The 20518-nt window shown below is 34.3% G+C and overlaps 1 protein-coding gene, 1 long non-coding RNA gene and 1 other non-coding gene across 4 annotated transcripts; 1 reads left to right on the top strand and 2 right to left on the bottom strand.

Annotated features, from left to right (window-relative positions):
* Positions 1 to 482: 482 nt before the first annotated feature.
* LOC115968023 lies at positions 483 to 2673 on the bottom strand. Its single transcript, XR_004086640.1, has 3 exons — positions 2425 to 2673; positions 2159 to 2296; positions 483 to 918 (listed from the first exon to the last, which is right to left on the bottom strand). It is a non-coding gene; the product is annotated as an uncharacterized LOC115968023 (long non-coding RNA).
* Positions 2674 to 10879: 8206 nt separating this feature from the next.
* Positions 10880 to 15905, bottom strand: LOC115968021 (endo-1,4-beta-xylanase 5). 2 transcript variants are annotated; one of them, XM_031087209.1, is made up of 8 exons: positions 15704 to 15904; positions 15571 to 15605; positions 15256 to 15415; positions 14309 to 14481; positions 13691 to 13792; positions 12992 to 13138; positions 11678 to 12316; positions 10880 to 11238 (listed from the first exon to the last, which is right to left on the bottom strand). In XM_031087209.1, the coding sequence occupies exons 1-8, from the start codon at positions 15786 to 15788 to the stop codon at positions 10903 to 10905; spliced, it is 1677 nt and encodes a 558-aa protein (XP_030943069.1). In that variant the 5' UTR covers positions 15789 to 15904; the 3' UTR covers positions 10880 to 10902. The 2 variants fall into 2 exon arrangements, with proteins under 2 accessions (XP_030943069.1, XP_030943070.1); XM_031087210.1 differs by lacking the exon at positions 13691 to 13792 and having other exon boundaries at positions 15704 to 15905.
* Positions 15056 to 15128, top strand: TRNAE-CUC. The gene has a single exon. It is a non-coding gene; the product is annotated as a tRNA-Glu (tRNA).
* Positions 15906 to 20518: the final 4613 nt, after the last annotated feature.

Below are 20518 nucleotides of genomic sequence, written 5' to 3' on the forward strand. Positions count from 1 at the left end.
TGTTAGTAGTAACCTCATGTAAAAGTGATGTTCCAATCACAACTTTTCACGTCAATGGGGTTAAAAACTTGATATCGTTCACATTATTGGTAACTAGTAAGAACTATATTTAGTATTTACTTGAAGGATTAGAATTGAGAAACTGGATGGTGAAGTCATAACAAATCCACCCTTCAAAAATGACCAACATCCATGCTTTTTTTTGCTAAACAACAACATTATCATTCACCTAGCAGATAAGATGGCTGTCAGCCTTACAAGCATCGGCAATGACTATAGGAAGACTACACTAATTGAAATAAAATGCTCTACAAAACCTGATTGCATACTTTGCAACCTCATGGGCAGCAGTATTGCAACATCTAACCCAACGAAAATTACAATTCAAAAAGAAATTACAAAGATCAAGTATATTACTAATAATAGTAGCAATGGACCAATCAGGCTGCTGTTCAGATATGATTAGGGGGTCAAAACAAGACTTAGCATCTCCTTCAATGATGATATGCTGCCAGTTTTCACTTAGAGCTAGCCGGATTGCCCAGAGCACAGCTGCAGCTTCAACTTGCAGTGGTGAGCACCATTCATACATTTTAGCCCAAACTTTAAGAACCTCTCCATTTTTATTCCTAGCCACCATCGCCAAAGCAATGACATTTTCAGACACAACAAAATCTACATTGAGTTTAAAATCCATCCCTCCTCTGGAGCTTCCCAACCATTTAAGCTGTTGTCCTTGGATACGGTCTTTTCCTTAGATAAGGTCCTAGCATATTCCATAATTCTCTTCTCTATATATTGGGTGGTTTCCATATCCATGCTTTGCTATGACAGTCCCTATACAGTCATATGGCACAACTTGTGACTTCAGGCTTGCCTTTATGAGAGTTGATTCTGCACCTTGTATCTTGACCCAACCTATTATGTGAGATTCAAGTAACTTTAACCCACCAATTGATTTGGTAGACAGCCGTTTCAATTTCATTTATGTCAGGCCGTAAAAGTGAATTTGTCCACAATAGCGAATAGGCATGGTTATGGGCTGAGCTTGGCAACATGTGAAATTATTGGTACAGTTTTTCTTTTTTCTTTTTTTGAACAAAATCATTATTCTACAAGCAAAAGTAAGAAAAGAAAGAGTTGTGTTAATTGACACCGTAAGATGCCCGTTAACAACAACCTTTTGCAGTTTTTTATAACATTAATTTACTTTTTGCAGTTTTTTATTCTTTTTGACAATTTTTAATAATTTTTTTTTTTTATCTATTTTTAGTAACATTTTTAATAACACACTATCTACCACTTAAGATTTCCCTAAAAGAAAATAAGCTCTTTCAAAACACACTATCTACCACTAAGCGGGGCTGCAGAATTTTGGGCATGAATATGACGTTTATTATATATACTATTTATTGGGCTTGGATAGAAAGAAGCCCCAAAGATACCTAGGACATGTTCTTTTTCTCATTTTATATGGTGGGAGTGTGAACTGTCAGGTGGGGGGACTGGGAAAGGTGGTAAAAGTAATAAAAGAAAATGGGTCGGTTAAGGTGTGTCCTTAGGGTACACATTAACAAATCTATTTTTGAAAAAATTTTATTGAGAATTGAAAAAATTGTCAAAATTTTTTTAATTTCCAATAAATTTTTTTCAAAATTGGTTTATTATTGTGTGTCCTTAAGGTACACATTAGTAAAACTCAAAGAAAATAATCTCATTCAGAAACACACCATCTAGTATCTACCACTAATAGGCCTGCAGAATTTTGACCATGAATATTGAAAGCTCTCTAGATATCTAGGAGATGTTCTTTTTGTCATTTTAGGTGGTGGGAGCGTCAAGTGGGGAACTGGGAAAGGTAGCAAAAGTAGTTTGAGACTACTACTTGAGATAAGATTCTCCCCCAAAAAAAAAAATTTACTTGAGACTTGGAGAGTTGAGATCGAGGTAGTCCTGTATGCTAAATATATAATGGAATAATAAAATTATCGACCGACTGTCTGCTGTAGTCTAGTTGGTTAGGATACTTGGCTCTCACCCAAGAGAACCCAAGTTCGAATCCCGGCAACGGAATTTTATGATTTTATTTTGCCAAAAGTTGAGAAGCAATTGCTATTTGTATAAATAAATTCTATTCCAAGAAACAGTAATAAGTTACCTGAGTGAGATTGTGCAATATGAAAGCCGGCCAAAATACATTACTCGCAGAACCACCGATGCTGCCTTTGACAGTGACAGGCTCACCATCTTTGAGAATCCCTCCTTTGTAAAGTGCCTTCTCTGGCTGCCCTTTACACTGCCAAACAAGTAACACCATACATTACCACTACAACATTTTGGAAGAAATCAAACAATTTTAACAATATTAATGCCCATGTAAAAAAAAATTAACTTAATGGAAATTGCCACTTTTTTTATGTATACCTCAGTGTAAGCAGTGTAATCATACAAAGGCCCGTCTGCAGTATAGAAGAAAGAGGAGTAGTTGTAAGGAAAACCCCATTAAAAATGAAGTATTTAAACCAAAGAAAGAGAGGTACTGCGAGAGAAAGAACAAAATGAAGCAACCAAGGGAGGGCCTATGACAAGGAAGAAAGCAAAGAGGCTAAAGCTAAAAGTAAGAGAAGGACTATCCCTCAGGTTAGGAGAGGTGTGGGGGTTCACAAGGGAACAGTGGTCAGGCCTGAGTAGCCCCGTGCCTTGATCACATGTTAAGAGAGAGGTTCTTGTGGACATAATTGAGTGACAATAGTAGAACTGTAACTCATACTTTTGTGTATGACAATTGGCTAGTTTTGGAACTCATTTGCTAGCTTTGTTAATGGTTGCTAAGTTTTTCATTCTCTTTTGTCACAGGCTTGGATCTTAATACCCAGTTAGATTTCATTCTTTTTTCCCAATTAGATTTCAAATCTATTTTAATTTTGTGCCTCTGGTGTAAAAAATTAAAACTACTTCCAACCCATTTAAATTAAATAAATTATCTCAAAATCTTAAAACTTATAAGCAATGAAAATAGAAAATTTGATTAAAAAATTTTGGCTATAATAAATTTGGATGAATTGTTAAATTGGTCTCTAAATTTTATTTATTTGTCATTTTAGTTCTTAAAGTTTTATCATAGTTTTGAAATCTAAACCATTCCAAGGACCTTAGAAGGAAAATGTTCAATATTTTTAAAGTCAGGCTGAGGTTTTACTGTGATGACGTTATAATTAATTTAATAATTATTTAAAAAATAATAAATATTTTTCTGAATGGTATAATAAATATATTAAATTAATACAAATAGAAAAAATGACTAAAATAGTCCAAATAAATATAAAGACCATCTTTCAAATGTATTTTTCATATCACAACTTTCATTATACTGTTTCAAAAATATCAGAGGAATTTGGGAAAATACTTCTCAATTATTATTAGAAGAATCAGCTATACAACTTATATATAAAACAGAGTAAAAAATCTATCTCTAACTAACTACATTGGACACGTGTGAACAGTAAAATAACCAAGCTTCTCACATGTAGTAACTAACTCATTAATAATTAAATCCAAAGCTACATGTAGTTTTAGTTCCTAAGCTACTAGCCGTTTACTCTGTTTTTCAATTCTGCAAATTCACTTGGTCTTGCTTCTATCAAGGCATGATTCATTCCTTGCTCCTTATGCTCTTCGTCCTTCTTCTCCATATTCTGATACTCCCCCTCAAGGGAAACTGCAGAATGGATATTAACCATTCCCATCTTACAAACCAGATTAGAGAATTGATTAAATCCTAATGCTTTAGTGAGCAAATCAGCAAGTTGACAGTGTGTCCTTACATGAATTAACTTGATTACTTTCTCAAGCATCTTGTCCCTCACTACATGACAATCTATCTCAATGTGCTTGGTCCTCTCATGAAAAACTGGATTTGACCCAATATGAAGGGCAGCCTGACTGTCACAGAATAGTAAAGCTTCCTTTTTATGTTCAATCCCAATGTCTCTAAGGAAATACAATATCCAAACAATTTCACAAGTAGCTACAGCCATAGCTCTATATTCTGCTTCTGCAGATGATCTAGACACTGTACATTGCTTCTTTGACTTCCATGACACTAGAGAATCTCCAATGAACACACTAAAACTTGTCACAGACCTCCTTGTGTCAGGGCATGAAGCCCAATCTGAATCAGCAAAACCTTTGACATGAAGTTTTGATTTTGATGAAAATAATATCCCTTTCCCCGGTTCATTCTTCAAGTATTGCAAAACTCTATACACAGCATCTAGGTGAGGCTTTCTTGGCTGGCCATGTATTGACTTAACCTATGGACTGCATAGGTAATGTCTGGCCTGGTAATAGTCAAGTAAAGCAACCTTCCAATCATTCTTCTATACATTCCTGGATCCTTGAGTTCTTCACCCTCATACTTGCTTAGCTTGACATTTTGTTCCATTGGTGTCTTGGCTGGTTTGGATCCTAGGAATCCTGCATCACTCAACACCTCAAGAGCATATTTTCTTTGACACAAGGCAATTCCTTGATCTGATCTAGCAACCTCAAGTCCAAGGAAATACCTCAAATCCCCCAAATCTTTGAGTTTGAATTTTTGATTCAACAACACCTTAAACTCATCTACTTCTGCTTTATTGTTGCTAGCCAATAACACATCATCCACATAGACCAAAAGAATTAAGAAGGACTGACCTGTCTGCCTAGTGAAGAGAGAATAATCAGCTTTAGACTGCACAAAACCCAAATCTTGAACCAAGGTACTTGAGAACTTAGCAAACCATTGTCTTGAGGCTTGCTTGAGACCATAAAGTGACTTATTCAGCTTACACACCTGCTCCCCCTAGCTATGAAACCCGGGTGGAAGAGCCATATAGACCTCTTCAGACAAATCCCCATGCAAGAACGCATTATTAACATCCAACTGTCCAAGATACCAGCCCTGAACTACTGCCACAGCCAAAAGACACTTAACGGAGACCATTTTTGCAACTAGAGAGAAAGTCTCAGTGTAATCAATCCCCTCCTTCTGAGTGAAGCCTTTGGCAACCAGCTTAGCCTTGTATCTCTCAATTGACCCATCAGACTTGTACTTGACTTTATAGACCCATTTGCAGCCTATAGGCTTCTTGTTAGGAGGTAAGGAAGTTAAAGTCCAAGTGTGATTAGCCTCTAAAGCAGCTATTTCAGCAGCCATAGCTTCCTGTCACTTAGGATCAGAAACTGCCTCATAATAGTGGGAAGGTTCAACAATTGAAGAAATAGAACAACAAAAGGTCTTGAAGGAAGGAGAAAGAGAAGCATAGGAAAGATGGGAGGTTAAGGGATGAGATGTACCTGAGTGGAGAACAGCAGCAGTGGGAGTGGAAGTAACCATGTTACAATGATAAGCTTGAAGATAAGAAGGCTTCTTATGAACTCTAGAAGACTTTCTTAAAGGAATAGGATCAAGAAGAGGCTCAGGAGGTTCATTAGGAACATCATGCAGAAAATCATCATCAAGCTCATGATGCAATTGAAGAATAGTATCATCCATAGAAGAAGCAGATGGAGAAACCAAATGAGATGAAGAAGAAGAAAGGTCATCAAAAGGAAGAGGGGTAGTGCAAGGTAAAGGAATAGGCAGATCAGTATTGGAGGGTGAAGCAGTTGATTGGAAGGGAAAAACAGATTCATGAAAAAGAACATCCCTACTAATGAAAACAGTATGAGTGTGTAAATCAAAAACCTTATAACCCTTGACATTAAAAGGGCAGCCAATGAACACACATCTCCTAGATCGAGGGTCAAACTTGGACCTAGTATTGGCAATTGTGGAAGCAAAACACTCAGCCAAAAACCCTCAAATGATCATAAGATGGGGTCTTATGAAAAAGAAGTTCAAAGGGAGTCTTATTGTTTAACAATGGAGAAGGAAGTCTGTTGATCAAGTATGCAGCAGTAAGCACACAGTCACCCCAAAAAGAAATAGGCAAATTGGACTGAAACTGTAAAGCTCTAGCAACTGAAAGAAGGTGTTGATATTTTCTCTCCACAACAAAATTTTGTTGTGGAGTATAAACACAACTGTGTTGATGGACAATTCCATTGGAAGCAAAGAAATCTGGCATGTGAAATTCTAAAGCATTATCAGTCCTTATTTGTTTAATTTTGACATGGAATTGAGTAAGAACCATGGTATGGAAAGAAACAATAAGAGTCCTCACATCAGATTTAGATTTCATTAAGTAAATCCAGGTAGCTCTAGTTGCATCATCAACAATAGTCAAGAAGTACTTGTAACCATCTAAAGTAGGAGTGGAATATGGACCCCAAACATCCATATGCAACAAATCAAAAGCAAAAGTACTGAGACTGTTATTAAAAGGAAATGGCAAATGTTTTTGTTTAGCCAAAGGACATATGGTACAAGTATTATTACAAGAATTTTTCAGAAAAGGAAAAAAATGAACTAAAGCTTGTAACCTAGAATCTGATGGATGTCCTAATCTGCTATGCCAAAGAGAAGAAAGTGTATTGGCTGAAGTTGCAGCTGAGAAAGAATTGGAGACTGTACTCAGATTATGACATGCCAGAAAGTCATCAAGAGAGCTTAAAGATTGAGTGCTACCAGATTGTAACAGATATAAACCATCACTTGCTTGTCCCACTCCAATCGTTCTCCAACAGGTAAGGTCCTGAATAAAACAAAAGGCAGATAGAAAAACAAGGCAGCAAGGGTGAGATTTTGTGATGGTGCTAACAGATAGAAGATTAAAAGTGAAGGAAGGCACACATAAAACATTATGAAGTGTGAGGGAGGAAGAAAGATTAATAGTTCCAATATGTGTGACAGAAGCAGTTTCACCATTGGGCAATTCAACTATAGACTGAACAATAGCTGTAATAGAAGACAAAAGATTCACTGAGCAAACAATGTGGTCAGCTGCTCCAGTATCAATAACCCAAGTTTCAGATGTATAAGACCTTTTGTTAACTATCTTAGCAGAGAAAACAGAATGAGAAACATTTATACCTGTCATGGCAGAAGTGGAAGTAGAAGGAACACAAGGAAAAAAAGCATCCTTGCCATGAACATCCCTGTGTTGAACAGCAGATACAAGGGGAGAACAAGGATTAATCAATGCAAGAAGCTGTTGACACTACTCTGGAGTAAAGGCTGAACTGTTGGGAGTTGGACAAGACATCAACTCCTGTGATTGAATGGCTGAAACCTAATAAGCCATTGAAGGCTTATTCTTGAACTTGAACCCAGGTGGAAAGCCATGTAATCTATAGCACTTGTCTGCTATATGGCCAGTCTTGCCACAATGGGTACAAACAGGTTTGTCCTTGCCCTTGACACCATTACCACCAGAAGGATTACCAGCATTGAAGTTTTGCATCTTTGCAACCAGAGCAGTTGAATCAACCTTTACACCAGAGTGATTAGGAACTGATCTCTGCATCTCTTCTTGAATCAACAAAGCATAAACTTTACTAACAGAGGGCAAAGGATCCATGAGCAAGACTTGAGACCTTACTTGTGAAAAAGAGTCATTTAAGCCCATTAAAAATTTCATCACTGACTCTCTAACTTGCAGATCACTAAGCCTCTTATTGACATTGCACACACATTTTCCACATGTACATGAAGGAAATGGACTTAAACTTTGCAATTGGTCCCAAAGCACTTTCAATTGAGTAAAAAAATCAGTTATGGGAACTTCACCTTGGTGTAAATCTGCAATTTCTTTCTGAAGATTGTAAATTCTTGGTCCATTGCTCTGAGCAAACCGATTCTTCAAATCAGTCCAAATCTCCAAAGCCGTGTCCTCATATATGATACTTGCTTGAAGTTTTGGTGACGCTGAGTTGGTTAACCAAGTTCCAACCATGTTGTCACATCTAATCCAAGCTTGAACAGCTGAAGGAGTAGACACCATTGGAGATGATAAAGTGAGTGAACCATCAATAAATCCCAGTTTGTTCTTGGTGAGTAACGCTTTCCTCACAGCTCGAGCCCACGCTGAGTAGTTCTCCCCACCAATCAAAGGCTGAGTGACAAGAACTGTACTCGGGCTCTCTGCATGATGCAAGAACAGGGGATCATCCATTGGTGAATCTTGTGAAGACAAAGACGTAGCATTCTCTAATGCAGTAGCACCTTGAGTTGCAGCGGAAGCCATTGTTGTCAACGAAGAATTTTCTTAGAGAAAGAAAGAAAGAAAGTGATTTTCTCAGAGAAAATTGAGAGAAAGTAAAAAAACCTTAAGAACCCTAGAATTTGGGAATTTGCTCTGATACCATATCAGAGGAATTTGGGAAAATACTTCTCAATTATTATTAGAAGAATCAGCTATACAACTTATATACGAAACAGAGTAAAAAATCTATCTCTAACTAACTACACTGGACACGTGTGAACAGTAAAATAACCAAGCTTCTCACGTGTAGTAACTAACTCATTAATAATTAAATCCAAAGCTACATGTAGTTTTAGTTCCTAAGCTACTAGCTGTTTACTCTGTTTTTCAATTCTGCAGATTCACTTGGTCTTGCTTCTGTCAAGGCATGATTCATTCCTTGCTCCTTATGCTCTTCATCCTTCTTCTCCATATTCTGATAAAAAACCAACGCAATAGATATTATCAATTGTAAAAAAATAAAAAAATAAGAAGAAGAAGAATATAATAATAATAGTAGTAATAATTTGCCAATCCCTGTTGTCCACTTCCTTGTTACTGAGATGTTTGGGCTCCTGATATGTGCTAAAAGCTTCTTGGTACCAGCATAGAAGATTTTGTGAAGTGAGTATAACCTAAAGCCCCTAAATTTCAGCTTTTTCTAAAAGACTCTAGAATTTAAAGTAAGAGCTCTTGGCTACTAGAAAACTCTATCTTTTCTAGAAGTTGTGCGTAAATGATGGTCCTCAAGACTCCTGCTCTACTCCATATGTTAGACAGATGAGTTAAGATTCGAAATATAAAATATGGACCATACTTATTTGATAAGGCAAATTGCTAAGAATGGTCTTTGCAATTGCGGACCTAAATGGAAATCTTTCGAGACTTGCTCTATGTTAATAACAGCCTGGCGCCGGGTCAAGCCCCCTGGCCCAATATGTTTTTTTACTTAGTATATTTTTCATTTTTTGTAGTTGAGTTCCCTCTTTCAAAACCTTAGGCCGCTTCTCTCCAATGAATCTAACCTATCTAGCAACTATCTAACTCAAAAACTTAACAAAAACAATAAAAGTATTCGTAAAAGTGATTTTATATTTGTATTTTAGCAAAAAGATATTTTACTACCAAAGAACTAAAAAATCATGTGTATATTGGAAAAGCTAAAGCTAAAGCTAAAAGTTTTGCAACTACAATAAACTAGTATAAATACCAGTTGACTATAACAAGTTAATAAAAATAAAATACAATATTTTATTAAGATTTTCTCTCTTCCTTCAATTAAAAAAACTCAAATTCTCTCTCCATTTATTATTTTAATGAGTTGTTTATATTATTTTAAATGAAATGGTAAAAAAATAGAACATTTGATGTTGGGTATATTGTAAAATGAGATGGTGAAATAGATAAAGTAACTTTTTGAAATCTAAAAGCTAAATTTTTTAGCACCACTACTGTGAATGTTTTAACTTCAAAAAAAAAAAATCATAACCAGTCTAATATTAAAAAACAATATTATTTTATATTTTTTTGGTCTTTGTTGGTAAATGATTGCATCTTAATGTATTAAAAAAAATTGTATTTATAATTTGCTAATATTATATGGATGCCTATTTGGAGTAAATTTTTTTTTTTTTTTTTTTTGCTTATACTTCGTGCTTATACTTCGTGCTCCTCTAACTTGAAATCCTGAGTTTGTTCCTAAAATAAAGCTAGCCATGATAATGACGTACCGATTTATAGGTGTTTGTTTCAATATGAAGTTTCTATCCATCTTCATTACTTTGGGCACTAACAGGAGTAGAGAAAAGCAAGAAACCATAGATTAAATTCTATGTTTCACCTAAGGCTTGTTCATAAATCAATTTGTAGTCATTTAATAGAGAAAACAAAAAGAGAAAGGTTCATTTAGAGAGAGAAAGTGGTTCTCTAAAAATCGAATTTGTTTATCTTGGTAAAATATACAATGATTATCAATGATTTTCCTTTTTCTCTACTTCATTACTACTCAAAATAATGAAAATTAATAATGAAGATGTACAGAACATTCAAATTTAGACAATTTCACAAGTTTGGGACTTATTGATAAAACTCATGACCTAATTTGAGTAGACTATAAACTTCAAGCCTTTTATGTAATTTTCCCCAAAAACTAGTTAGACCCTTTATTGATATAGGGTCTCATTAATGGATGTCCTTAGAGAATTTTTTAATTCACTATTTTTAAAAAGTTTTAAATTTTAATACCATTTTTATGGAAAATGTAAAAACCTTTTAAAAAATCAATTGCTTTTTTTTTTCTTATACAAAGTTTTTTAAAGTATTTCGTAAATCAATACTCTTAAGGTGTCTGTTATCTTTTCCTTATAATATATTAAAGTGAAAGTTCAATAAATGATCCATTTTATAGGTCATATAGTTTAGTAGGCTTATTTTCACAAATATGTCTATTTCACCAAGTCTCTCTCCGGGACACCGAGACAGTAAATATGTAATGTAATATAATTGAAACTAATTCTTCAAATATTATTACATATAACGAGTACTCCATATTATATACGGACTATAAAGATATCTTTTTATAAATATTTCAAATTTAACTTATAGCATATTTGCATATTGCTCAAGACATGGAATAGTCCCTATAAAAAGAATGAAAGCTACTGCTTGTTTGGTACAATAATTTAGATGTAAAAAACTAACTATAAGATGTGATGAAGCTATGAAATATTTTCATGGGCTACAATTGAATGTTATAATGTTTAGTTTCATCACCTCCACAGAGCGAAAATGTTGAATTTACCCTTCTATTGCTGTATTTGACATTCACTTTATATTCTCCTAAGAAGCCATAAAAGCTATAAGAACCATGCTCGTCTGTCTGACCTTGTCCCTCCCCAGTTTGCCATTCTTTAAGTAGCTTGTCAACCGTGTCTCCAGCTGGCAGATTTTGAAAATTATTATCAGTCAGGCACATTTGATAACACCCATTAGGATGCAGTGCGGTCCAAAGCATAATTCCAGTCACAGAAGGATGTGAAAAGCCTTCTCTCAGTACTTCTTCTAGGTAAATAGCCTGCACAACATAATTTAATTTGCACGTTCATTGATATATTCCAAGGTCTACAAAATTTGGGGTTTCAGCTAAAATCAAACAAGAACTAATAATTTTATGTAAAGGCATGATGGATCATATGACTCATGACAAAATCTTCAGGAGATTGACTAGCCTACTACAATGAGTACTCATATGTACTTCTAACATAACCTATTTGATTAGTCAAATAACTTGATTAAATGATTTTATGAATCATGTAATTTAGTACACATGGATGATCTTATGAATTCCATAATGGATTTAAGGAAATTCCTTCAACCCAATGTGAATGAAAACTTTATCCATACAAATAAAGTTCAAACTAAAGAGTAGTGCTAACATGTGTAGTCATAGCTACAACATTAGAACTCTCCAATAATTAAATTAAAAAGAGTGAGTAACAATTAGACTTGCTCACCTGTGCTTCTTGACCAAGTGTATTGCTGATATCCACTTCTGTAAGCCATATGGGAAGCCCTAATGTGGCCAACTTATCTAGAATAGCTCTCATCAAAGGAGGGTTTGGTATGGTAAAATGACCCTCTAAACCAATCCCATCCATTGAGACACCACCACGTTCGAGTTCTCTCATCCTTAAAATGTAGGTATCAACTGTGGAATTCACATCACTGCAAGTCTCAACCACATTAAATTCATTCATAAAGAGGGTTGCCAATGGATCTGACATGTGTGCTATCTCATAGAAATGCAACGTGGCATTAGGGCCAAGTCGTTGCTCATAGAAATCAAAGTGAAGCATTTCATTGCTAACATCCCAGTGTATGAATTCTTCTTTGTACTTGTTCATTAGACTTTGTATACGCGAATTGACAGCTGATTGTAATTCAGGTCCTGTAAGGTCACGCACCCATTGTGGTGTGTATTTGGGGTCCTCCCAGAATATATTGTGGCCTCTAACAATGATTTGGTTAGCACGAATAAACTCCAACATATTGTCTGCTATAGTGTAGTTTACCTGCCCTTGGTCAGGTTCTGTGGCATACCACTTGAGTTCATTCTCAAAGACTGCTGCATTGAATCGCTTAGCAAACCAATTCTGGAACAAAATGAGAATCTTTGTTTTAGCTTGCCATTTGAAAGTGCTAATAATAAAATTGCTAAGCATTTTAGACGGATGGAATGGAGTAATACTAGAGATACTATCAACTTTACAACACAAGCTTCATAAACTGTTATGTCAAATTTTAAACACAAGACCAAAAATTATCAAGAAATTTATATATTATGTTACTGATGTGGCACTAATCACATTATGTTGTCATGTCAATTTATAACTATTTTTGTAATAAAATTGGCAGTAAATTTTTCATTTTTCATTGGAAGAGGTATCCATTTGACATTGCAGTTCGAAGTCGAGCTATAGCTATAGAGATTTTGTGATATAGATTTTTAAATAAAAAGTTTTTTTTTAGCATTTTAAGCTTTTGGAAAATTATAGTGAATAGTTCTTTAAAGTTCTTGATTAATAAAGCATGAATCCTTAAAACCTCTAAATTTCAGCTTTTTCTAAAAGACTATAAAACTGAAAAGCTCTTGGCTATAGGCACTCTTTCTTTTTTTTTCTTTTTTTTCTAGAAAGAGCTTTAGAGCTCTTAAAGCTCTTTTCTGGTTGGGCGGATATGTTGGTCCATAGGACTTTGGACTCATACTCTACTCCATATGTTAGACAGATAAATTAAGGTTTGAAATATAGTATATGAACCATACTTACTTGATAAGGCAAATTGCCAAGAATAGTCTTTGCAATTGCAGAACCAAATGGGAAATCTTTCGAGACTTGCTCTATGTTAATGGCTGCCCCTTGCAACTTATCTCCATGTTCATCTGAGACATGGATTGTTACAGCACGCTTCCTTTGCTGCAAAACAAATTAAAAGCGTGAAACCTGACTTTGAAAAAGAAGTGCCTTATATTCTAATATTTGTATGTTGCCCTTAAAATATTTTTAAGAATATTCTTAAGATAATAGCGATGCTACAGTTACTGTAAATTTTACTATATAATCATTACAATTCGATATGTAAATTTTTATATACAAAACAAAAAATTTCCTTAAGAAATATATTTATTATGTTATTTTATGTGGCACCAATTATATTCATTGACAAATTAATTTATAAGTCTTTTGTATAAAAATTTGATACTAGTTTTAATATTTTCAATAAGATACTATATTTTGATCATTCTCATCGTTAAATCACTCTACAGCAGTATAGATAAGAGTAAATTTGCTATGGTACTAATGGAAACTAAATTCAAGTCTTAAGATATTGCCTTTAAGTACGGAAAGAAAACTCCACAATCACTCCTCTTTTCTCTCCTAAGTTATCAACAGAGCCTAGAACAAAGTTGTTTCATGCACTCACAGTGTTAATAATATGTTGCTAACAAAGTTGTTTCATGCACTCACAGTGTTAATAATATGTTGCTGATTTATTCTCCATTGCTGCTCAGTAAATGGCTGTAACGAAGCGCTTGTAATTTCTATATCAATTTGCTTGTCGTCAGAATTCTGTATAAATTACAACCAAACAAACAAAAACTTTCCTGATAAGTACTAGTTTCATACATTTGAATGCTTAATTTTGCACCAATACTGTTCTTTAGATGAGACATAAACCGTGTGTCACTGGCAATATCTTGGAAATCAATAAATCTAGAAACACAAAATTTTCATAACAATTTTGGTGGCAAGTTGTGATTGTTTGCTAATAAAAATGATATCAATAATAACCTCATGTAAAAGTGATATTCAAAATTTTCAATCTCAATTTTTATGTCAATGGTGTTAAAAGCTTTATATCCTTAGCATTACTCTTTAGGAGAAACGATATGTCCACAATATTTTCACAACAAATTATAAGTAGCAAGTTGTTACTAGTTGTTATTATTGGAGCAAAAAAGTAACATTAGTGATAGGTTCAAATTAGAACTAGTAATAACTAACCACCTATTATTTGTTATAAAAATATTGTAGACATAACACCTCTCGTCTGATTAGAACCATATTTACCCTAAACTATATTACCTGAAGGGTTAGAATTGAGAAAATGGATGGTGAAGTCACAACAAATCCACCCTTGAGAAATGACCAGCATCCATGCTTTGCTATAACAGTCCCTATACAGTCATATGACACATCTTGTGACTTCAGGCTTGCCTTTATGAGAGCTGATTCTGCACCTTGTATCTTGACCCAACCTATTAAGCACCAAAAAATACCATATCAATGTGAGATTCAAGTAACTTTAACCCACCTGTTGATTTGGTAGACAGCCGTTTCAATTTCATTTATGTCAGGCCGTAAAAGTGAATTTGTCCACAATAGCCAAAAGGCATGGTTGTGGGCTGAGCTTGGCAGCATGTGAAATATTTGGTACAGTTTTTCTCTTTTCTTTTTTTTGAACAACTTATTCATTATTCTATAAGCAAAGGTAATAAAATAAAATAAGCTCATTCAATACACACTATCTACCACTAATAGGGCCTGCAGAATTTTGGGCATGAATATGATGTTTATTGTATATTATTTATTGGGCTTGGACAGAAAGAAGCCCCAAAGATACCTAGGAAATATTCTTTTTGTCATTTTATATGGTGGGAGTGTCTAGTGGGGGACTGGGAAATTTGGTAAAAGTAATTTGCAACTATTACAGTATTACGTGAGATAAGATTCTCCCAAACTTGAGACTCTGAGAGTTGAGATGATACTGAAGTTCGAGGTAGTCCTGTATACTACATATAAAAAGGAATAATAAACATTTTGGACCAACAATCCGTTGTAGTCTAGTTGGTTAGGATACTCGGCTCTCACCCGAGAGACCCGGGTTCAAGTCCCGGCAACGGAACTTTTTGATTCTATTCCAAATAATATTTTTTATTTTGCCAAAAGTTGAGAAGCAATTGCTATTTGCATAAATAAATTCTATTCCAAATAATATTTTTCAAGATAAAGAGGAAGAAGAAGAAGCTTACTTGAGAAACAGTAATAAGTGCCCTGAGTGAGGTTGTGCAACATGAAAGCCGGCCAAAATACAATACTTGCAGAACCACCAATGCTGCCTTTGACACTTACAGGCTCATCATCTTTGAGAATCCCTCCATCGTAAAGTGCTTTCTCTGGCTGCCCTTTACACTGACAAACAAGTAACACCATACATGAATTAAACATTTATTTGTACATTACCACTACAACATTTTGGAAGAAATCAAACAATTTTTACAATGCCCATGTAAAAAAAAAAAAAAAAATTTTGAACTTAATGGTAATTGCCACTTTTTTATGTTTACCTCAGTGTAAGCAGTGTAATCATACAAAGGCCCATCTGCAGTATAGAACAAAGAGTAGTAATTATAGTGAAAATCTCAGTAAAAAAATCAAATATTTGAACCAAAGAAAGAGAGGTTGTGTAAGAGAAAGAACCATATGAAGCAACCAAAGGACATCCTATGACAAGGAAGAAAGCCAAGAGGCTAAAGCTAAAAGTAAGAGAAGGACTATCCCTCATGTTTTGTGACAGTACAAACAGAAAGCTTTTTAGACAGGGAATGAAGTAGTTTATGTCTTATATACAAAAGGCTTTTACTTACTCCAAGTAACCCTCCAAAATAAGGGAGGTAACAATTTACAAGGCAGAGAAAGTGTGCACTTAAAGGTTAGGAGAGGTGTGGGGGTTCACAAGGGAACAGTGGTCAGGCGTGAGTAGCCCCGTGCCTTGATCACATGTTATGTGAGAGAGGCTCTTGTGGACACAATTGAGTGACACTAGTAGACTGTAACTCATACTTTTTGTGTATGACCATTGGCTAATTTTGGAACTTATTGCTAGCTGTGTTAATGGTTGCTAAGTGTTCATTCTCTTTGTTCACGGGCTTGGATCTTAATGCCCAACTGCCACGAAACACATTCATTTATTCATTTGGATTTATCGATCTTTACTTATTCTGTATTCCCCATTGCTTTAATGGGATGAGAATTTGGATACCAGCTAAGTGCTAAATCAGTGTTCCTAATCTAAGATTTGGAAGCATTAATTTAAATAATGGTAATGGAACTTCTATTAAGTCTGTTTATTTAATCAAAATAAAAGCATCACTCACAAATGGCCTATTACAAACATAGTAAGTTTAATGACAAACAAAAATTCACTACTTTTGAGCTGAGATACTGTAATCCATGTACAATAAAAATAGTATCAAATAGTGAGTTTATGTAAATAAGTAACACAGAGCAGTGGGCTTAATTACATCTCTAACTTATGTCTCTATACATTGCTTTAATAAATATAAGGAACATAGCATGGTGGGCTTAATTACACAATACACCTAACATTGTCCAAACCACTATTTTGTGTCAGTTTTCCCTAATGAAAGAAGTACTAGAAATCTCCGTTATGGATGGTGCATTCATTGTCTGCAGTAAAGGACAGTGACCTTGGTGTGAGAGGTTCATAATAGGGTACTTTCTTAAAGGAGAGCAGTTCTAGTATCAAAAACTACTTCACAATTTTTTTGTCACAATTTTTATATAACAAATTATGAATAATTTCTATAATTTTTTATCATAATTTTAACGTGACAAATTATGAGTAATTGTCTATTATTTATATATTAATTCATCATTTTTTTCTTCACTATTACACTCTCTTCCATCATAATTATGGCAAAGAAGTTATATAATAGTTTGAAGTAATAGATTTTTTCTAAGACAAAGGCTGCTTTGCTTACAATTCTAGTCCCGTGTTTCCAAAGAGCGTGCAGGAAAGATTTCATGACTAAAACTCGCACGCGAGCATGAGTCATGAGATGAAAATAGTAGTTGGGGGACCATGGTTAAATTCATGAATTTTGGACCTGCTTGCTGTACCTGCTACCACGGTTAAATTCATGAATTTTGGACTTGCTTGCTGTACCTGCCATAAAATTCTATTGCTTGCTAGACGTAGCTAAAAAAAGTTAATGACTTACCTTCCACTTAAAGAAATTCGTGCAATTATAATAAAAATGAGTTAATGTTTATGGATTAGTTGGTCTACCTTCCACCATGTTTCTTGTCACTCAGTCGTTGGTCAAAAGAAAGTTCTTAATAAATTTTTGGACACAAGTCACAGAACAACTATTCTGATACCTGATGTGTAGTTAAGATTCAGTGAAGAGAAGTATGAGAAATGACCAGAAAGTAGGAAGGATTTGGAGAATTTTAAGAAGTGAAAATTGAGAAAAAGACGCATCCAATAAGTATGTGTCAGAGAATTGCAATTTACAAGATCACCCAACTCACTCTGGCTCTTACAAAGTGGTTTCTCAAACTTCCAAAAGAAGGCCTTCTACAGCCTCCATCTAAGCTGAACAAGAAAGGCCCATGTTACTCCCAGAAACAGTAACGCTTTGTAGGATCTTTCTGTTCACGTGTAAAGGGAAATTACATCAGTCTATACAAAATATTCTATCTATTTTACACACAAAAAATCCACTTTTTTTATTATATATATTTTTATTTTTTTTACAAAATATTTACGTCAGTTTATCTATTATGCACTTAATTTTATTTAAATAATCATTATTATTATTATTATTATTTTATTATTATATCTCTCTCTCTCATCTCAATCTCTCAGACTCACGGTGCTCTCTTTCTCAACTCTCCCTCTCTGCCTCCCTCTCATCCCAAGCCGCCAAACAGAACATCATACTGACAGCTCCGGCGACAGATCCAAGGTTATATCGACAGCACTGGTGGGTTTTGAGGTTTTCCATTGGGTTTTCTTATGGGTTTGGTTGTTTTTGGGATGGGTTTTCCGATGGCAGCATGCTCTCCATGGCGGTGGCGACAACGGCGGCTTTGTTTGGGTTTGGGTTTGATTTTGGGTTTGGTTTGATGGGTTTTGTGTTGAAAGTTTGATTTTGAGTTTTAAGTTGTTGAGTTTTCCATTGATTTTGGGTTTGGATTGATTTTTGGTTTGATTTTCCTTTGTTTTGGATTGATCTTGTGATTGGAATATCATGGATTGTGATGTATTGTGGTGGTGGTGATTGGATGGTGGTTGGGCGGTGTGGGTGAATTTGCAGCAAATTGACGTACACAGCCAAGGAAGAGAGAGACAATGAAGACAGAAATTATTAAAATATTATATAGAAGGTCTACAGTAACCGTATATATATATATATATATATATGCACAGTTATAACAATGGTGTAAAAATGTAAGATTTTACATTTACTGGTTTGGGTGCTTTTTTGGGTTAAATTGTGTAAAAAGACTGTCTTTTTTCATTATGCATATTTATACACAATCTGATGTAATTGCTCAATATAGGTAACCCATATCTTCACATCAACGTCAATTTCACAGGTGTGGACCCACATATCAATCTCATATAGGGCCCATGAACCTATGCGTATGAAAAATTTTATTTTTAAAGAGAGTGCCCATATCGCTAGGCCCACGACCATGGATAAGTATAAGCCTAATCAATTTATGTTATGATATTGTATTATTCAAAATATGTATTATTCAAAGTATAAGCCTAATCAATTTCTTTTTTTTTTTCTATCAAAAAAATTTAGGGGTGTCAATATTTGACCTAACCCATAACACTACAAGGGTTTTTGTGGATTAAGGTGGGTCTTAGCAAGTTTGGGTTACAGACTGGTCAACCTGAAAGTAACACGATAAAAAAAGTGTCATAAGTGGATCAACCCGCATAACCAGCAATAGATATATTTGACACGTCAATTTATTTGTGTCAACCAAAAATGACTCATTTAACACCACCTGTTTAACTCGTATAACAAATAAATATTTATTTTGTTTTAGATTTTTCAAATATCTTTTATATTCAACCTATACTTTAAACCATTGTTATTGATACCACTCTATTCCGGCTGGAACAGCCGGAATTTTCTGTACCGATATGCAAACCGGTACCTGAATACCCCACATTCCACCTCAGGTCAGATTTCGGGCCATTTTGGTCATTCCAGACAATTTCGGCCGAGATGTAAATTCTAGCCGGTACAGGATTTAGCCTGTTATTATTATAAAAATAAAAAAAAAATAAAATAAAAAATTAAAAAAAAAAAAAAAAAAAAAAAAACAATAACAACAATAAAAGTTCCAAACAACGCCGGCCCGTCATTTGCCTGAATGAACCCAGCGTCCCAGCCTACTTCTTCATCTTCTTCTTCTTCTTTATCTTCTTCTTCTCCGTTTTGTATCCATTGGTTAGTGGACTGGTCTTTTGTTCTTTTATTTTCTATTCTCTTGAGTGTCTTGGTGTCTTCTAGAGTCTTTTATCGATTTCAAATTTCAACTTTTCTAAGCCCATCACGTGAGTGACTTTGGAAATGACAAAAAAAGTTTAAAAATTCAAAAGCTAATATCAGTCAGAGGTATTATTTTTATTTTCCTCATTGTGTACAATGGTTTATAACTTTATATTAATATTAATTTATTTTAAAAAAAATAATATTGTTATTAGAAAAATGTTATATTGATAACATTTTCATAATACTTACACAATAAATTGTAAATAACAGGTTGTATACGTGTGTGTTCATATACATATAAATATATATATATATATATATATATATTTGGAACCCCGAAATACCCTGAAACGATACGCCAAAATAGGTCGGTACCGAAATATTCCATTTCACTAAACAAACCGAAACGGAATTAATAACATTGTTTTAAACTTAAAAAAAAAAAAAGTGAGTAATTACAAAAACTTACAAGTGATATAATTGTAAATTGAAACTTTCTCTAGTCATGATCAATCTACTGTTTGCACCAACTCTTTCAATATTGATATTTAACATTTGGCGAGTTCTGTGGATGTTATATTTTTGTTGAACTATGTTATTTTGAATATGGGTTGAAGTGTATGCATTTTCTTTTAGAGTGTAAAGAACTTATTTCTAGATTGATATTATATTTTTGTTGATCTATATTCTTTTGAATATGGGTTGAAGACTTGAAGTGTATATATTACTTTTAAGATATAAAGAACTTATTTCTGTATGGATATTATATTTTATATTAAGTGGGTTAAAATTGATTGTGTCACATTCATGTCAACCCAACACGACTTGTTTATTAAGCATGTCAAGTGGATCAGGTCGTGTCAACCCACTTCATTAACAAGACAAGTTAAGGTTGAAGAGTCATGACACAATTATTAAATGGGTTGGGTTCGGGTTAAGCCATTTAGTTGAATACCCTTAACTCGACATG

Source organism: Quercus lobata, chromosome 11 (genome assembly GCF_001633185.2).
Source record: "Quercus lobata isolate SW786 chromosome 11, ValleyOak3.0 Primary Assembly, whole genome shotgun sequence".
Classification (NCBI taxonomy): domain Eukaryota; kingdom Viridiplantae; phylum Streptophyta; class Magnoliopsida; order Fagales; family Fagaceae; genus Quercus; species Quercus lobata.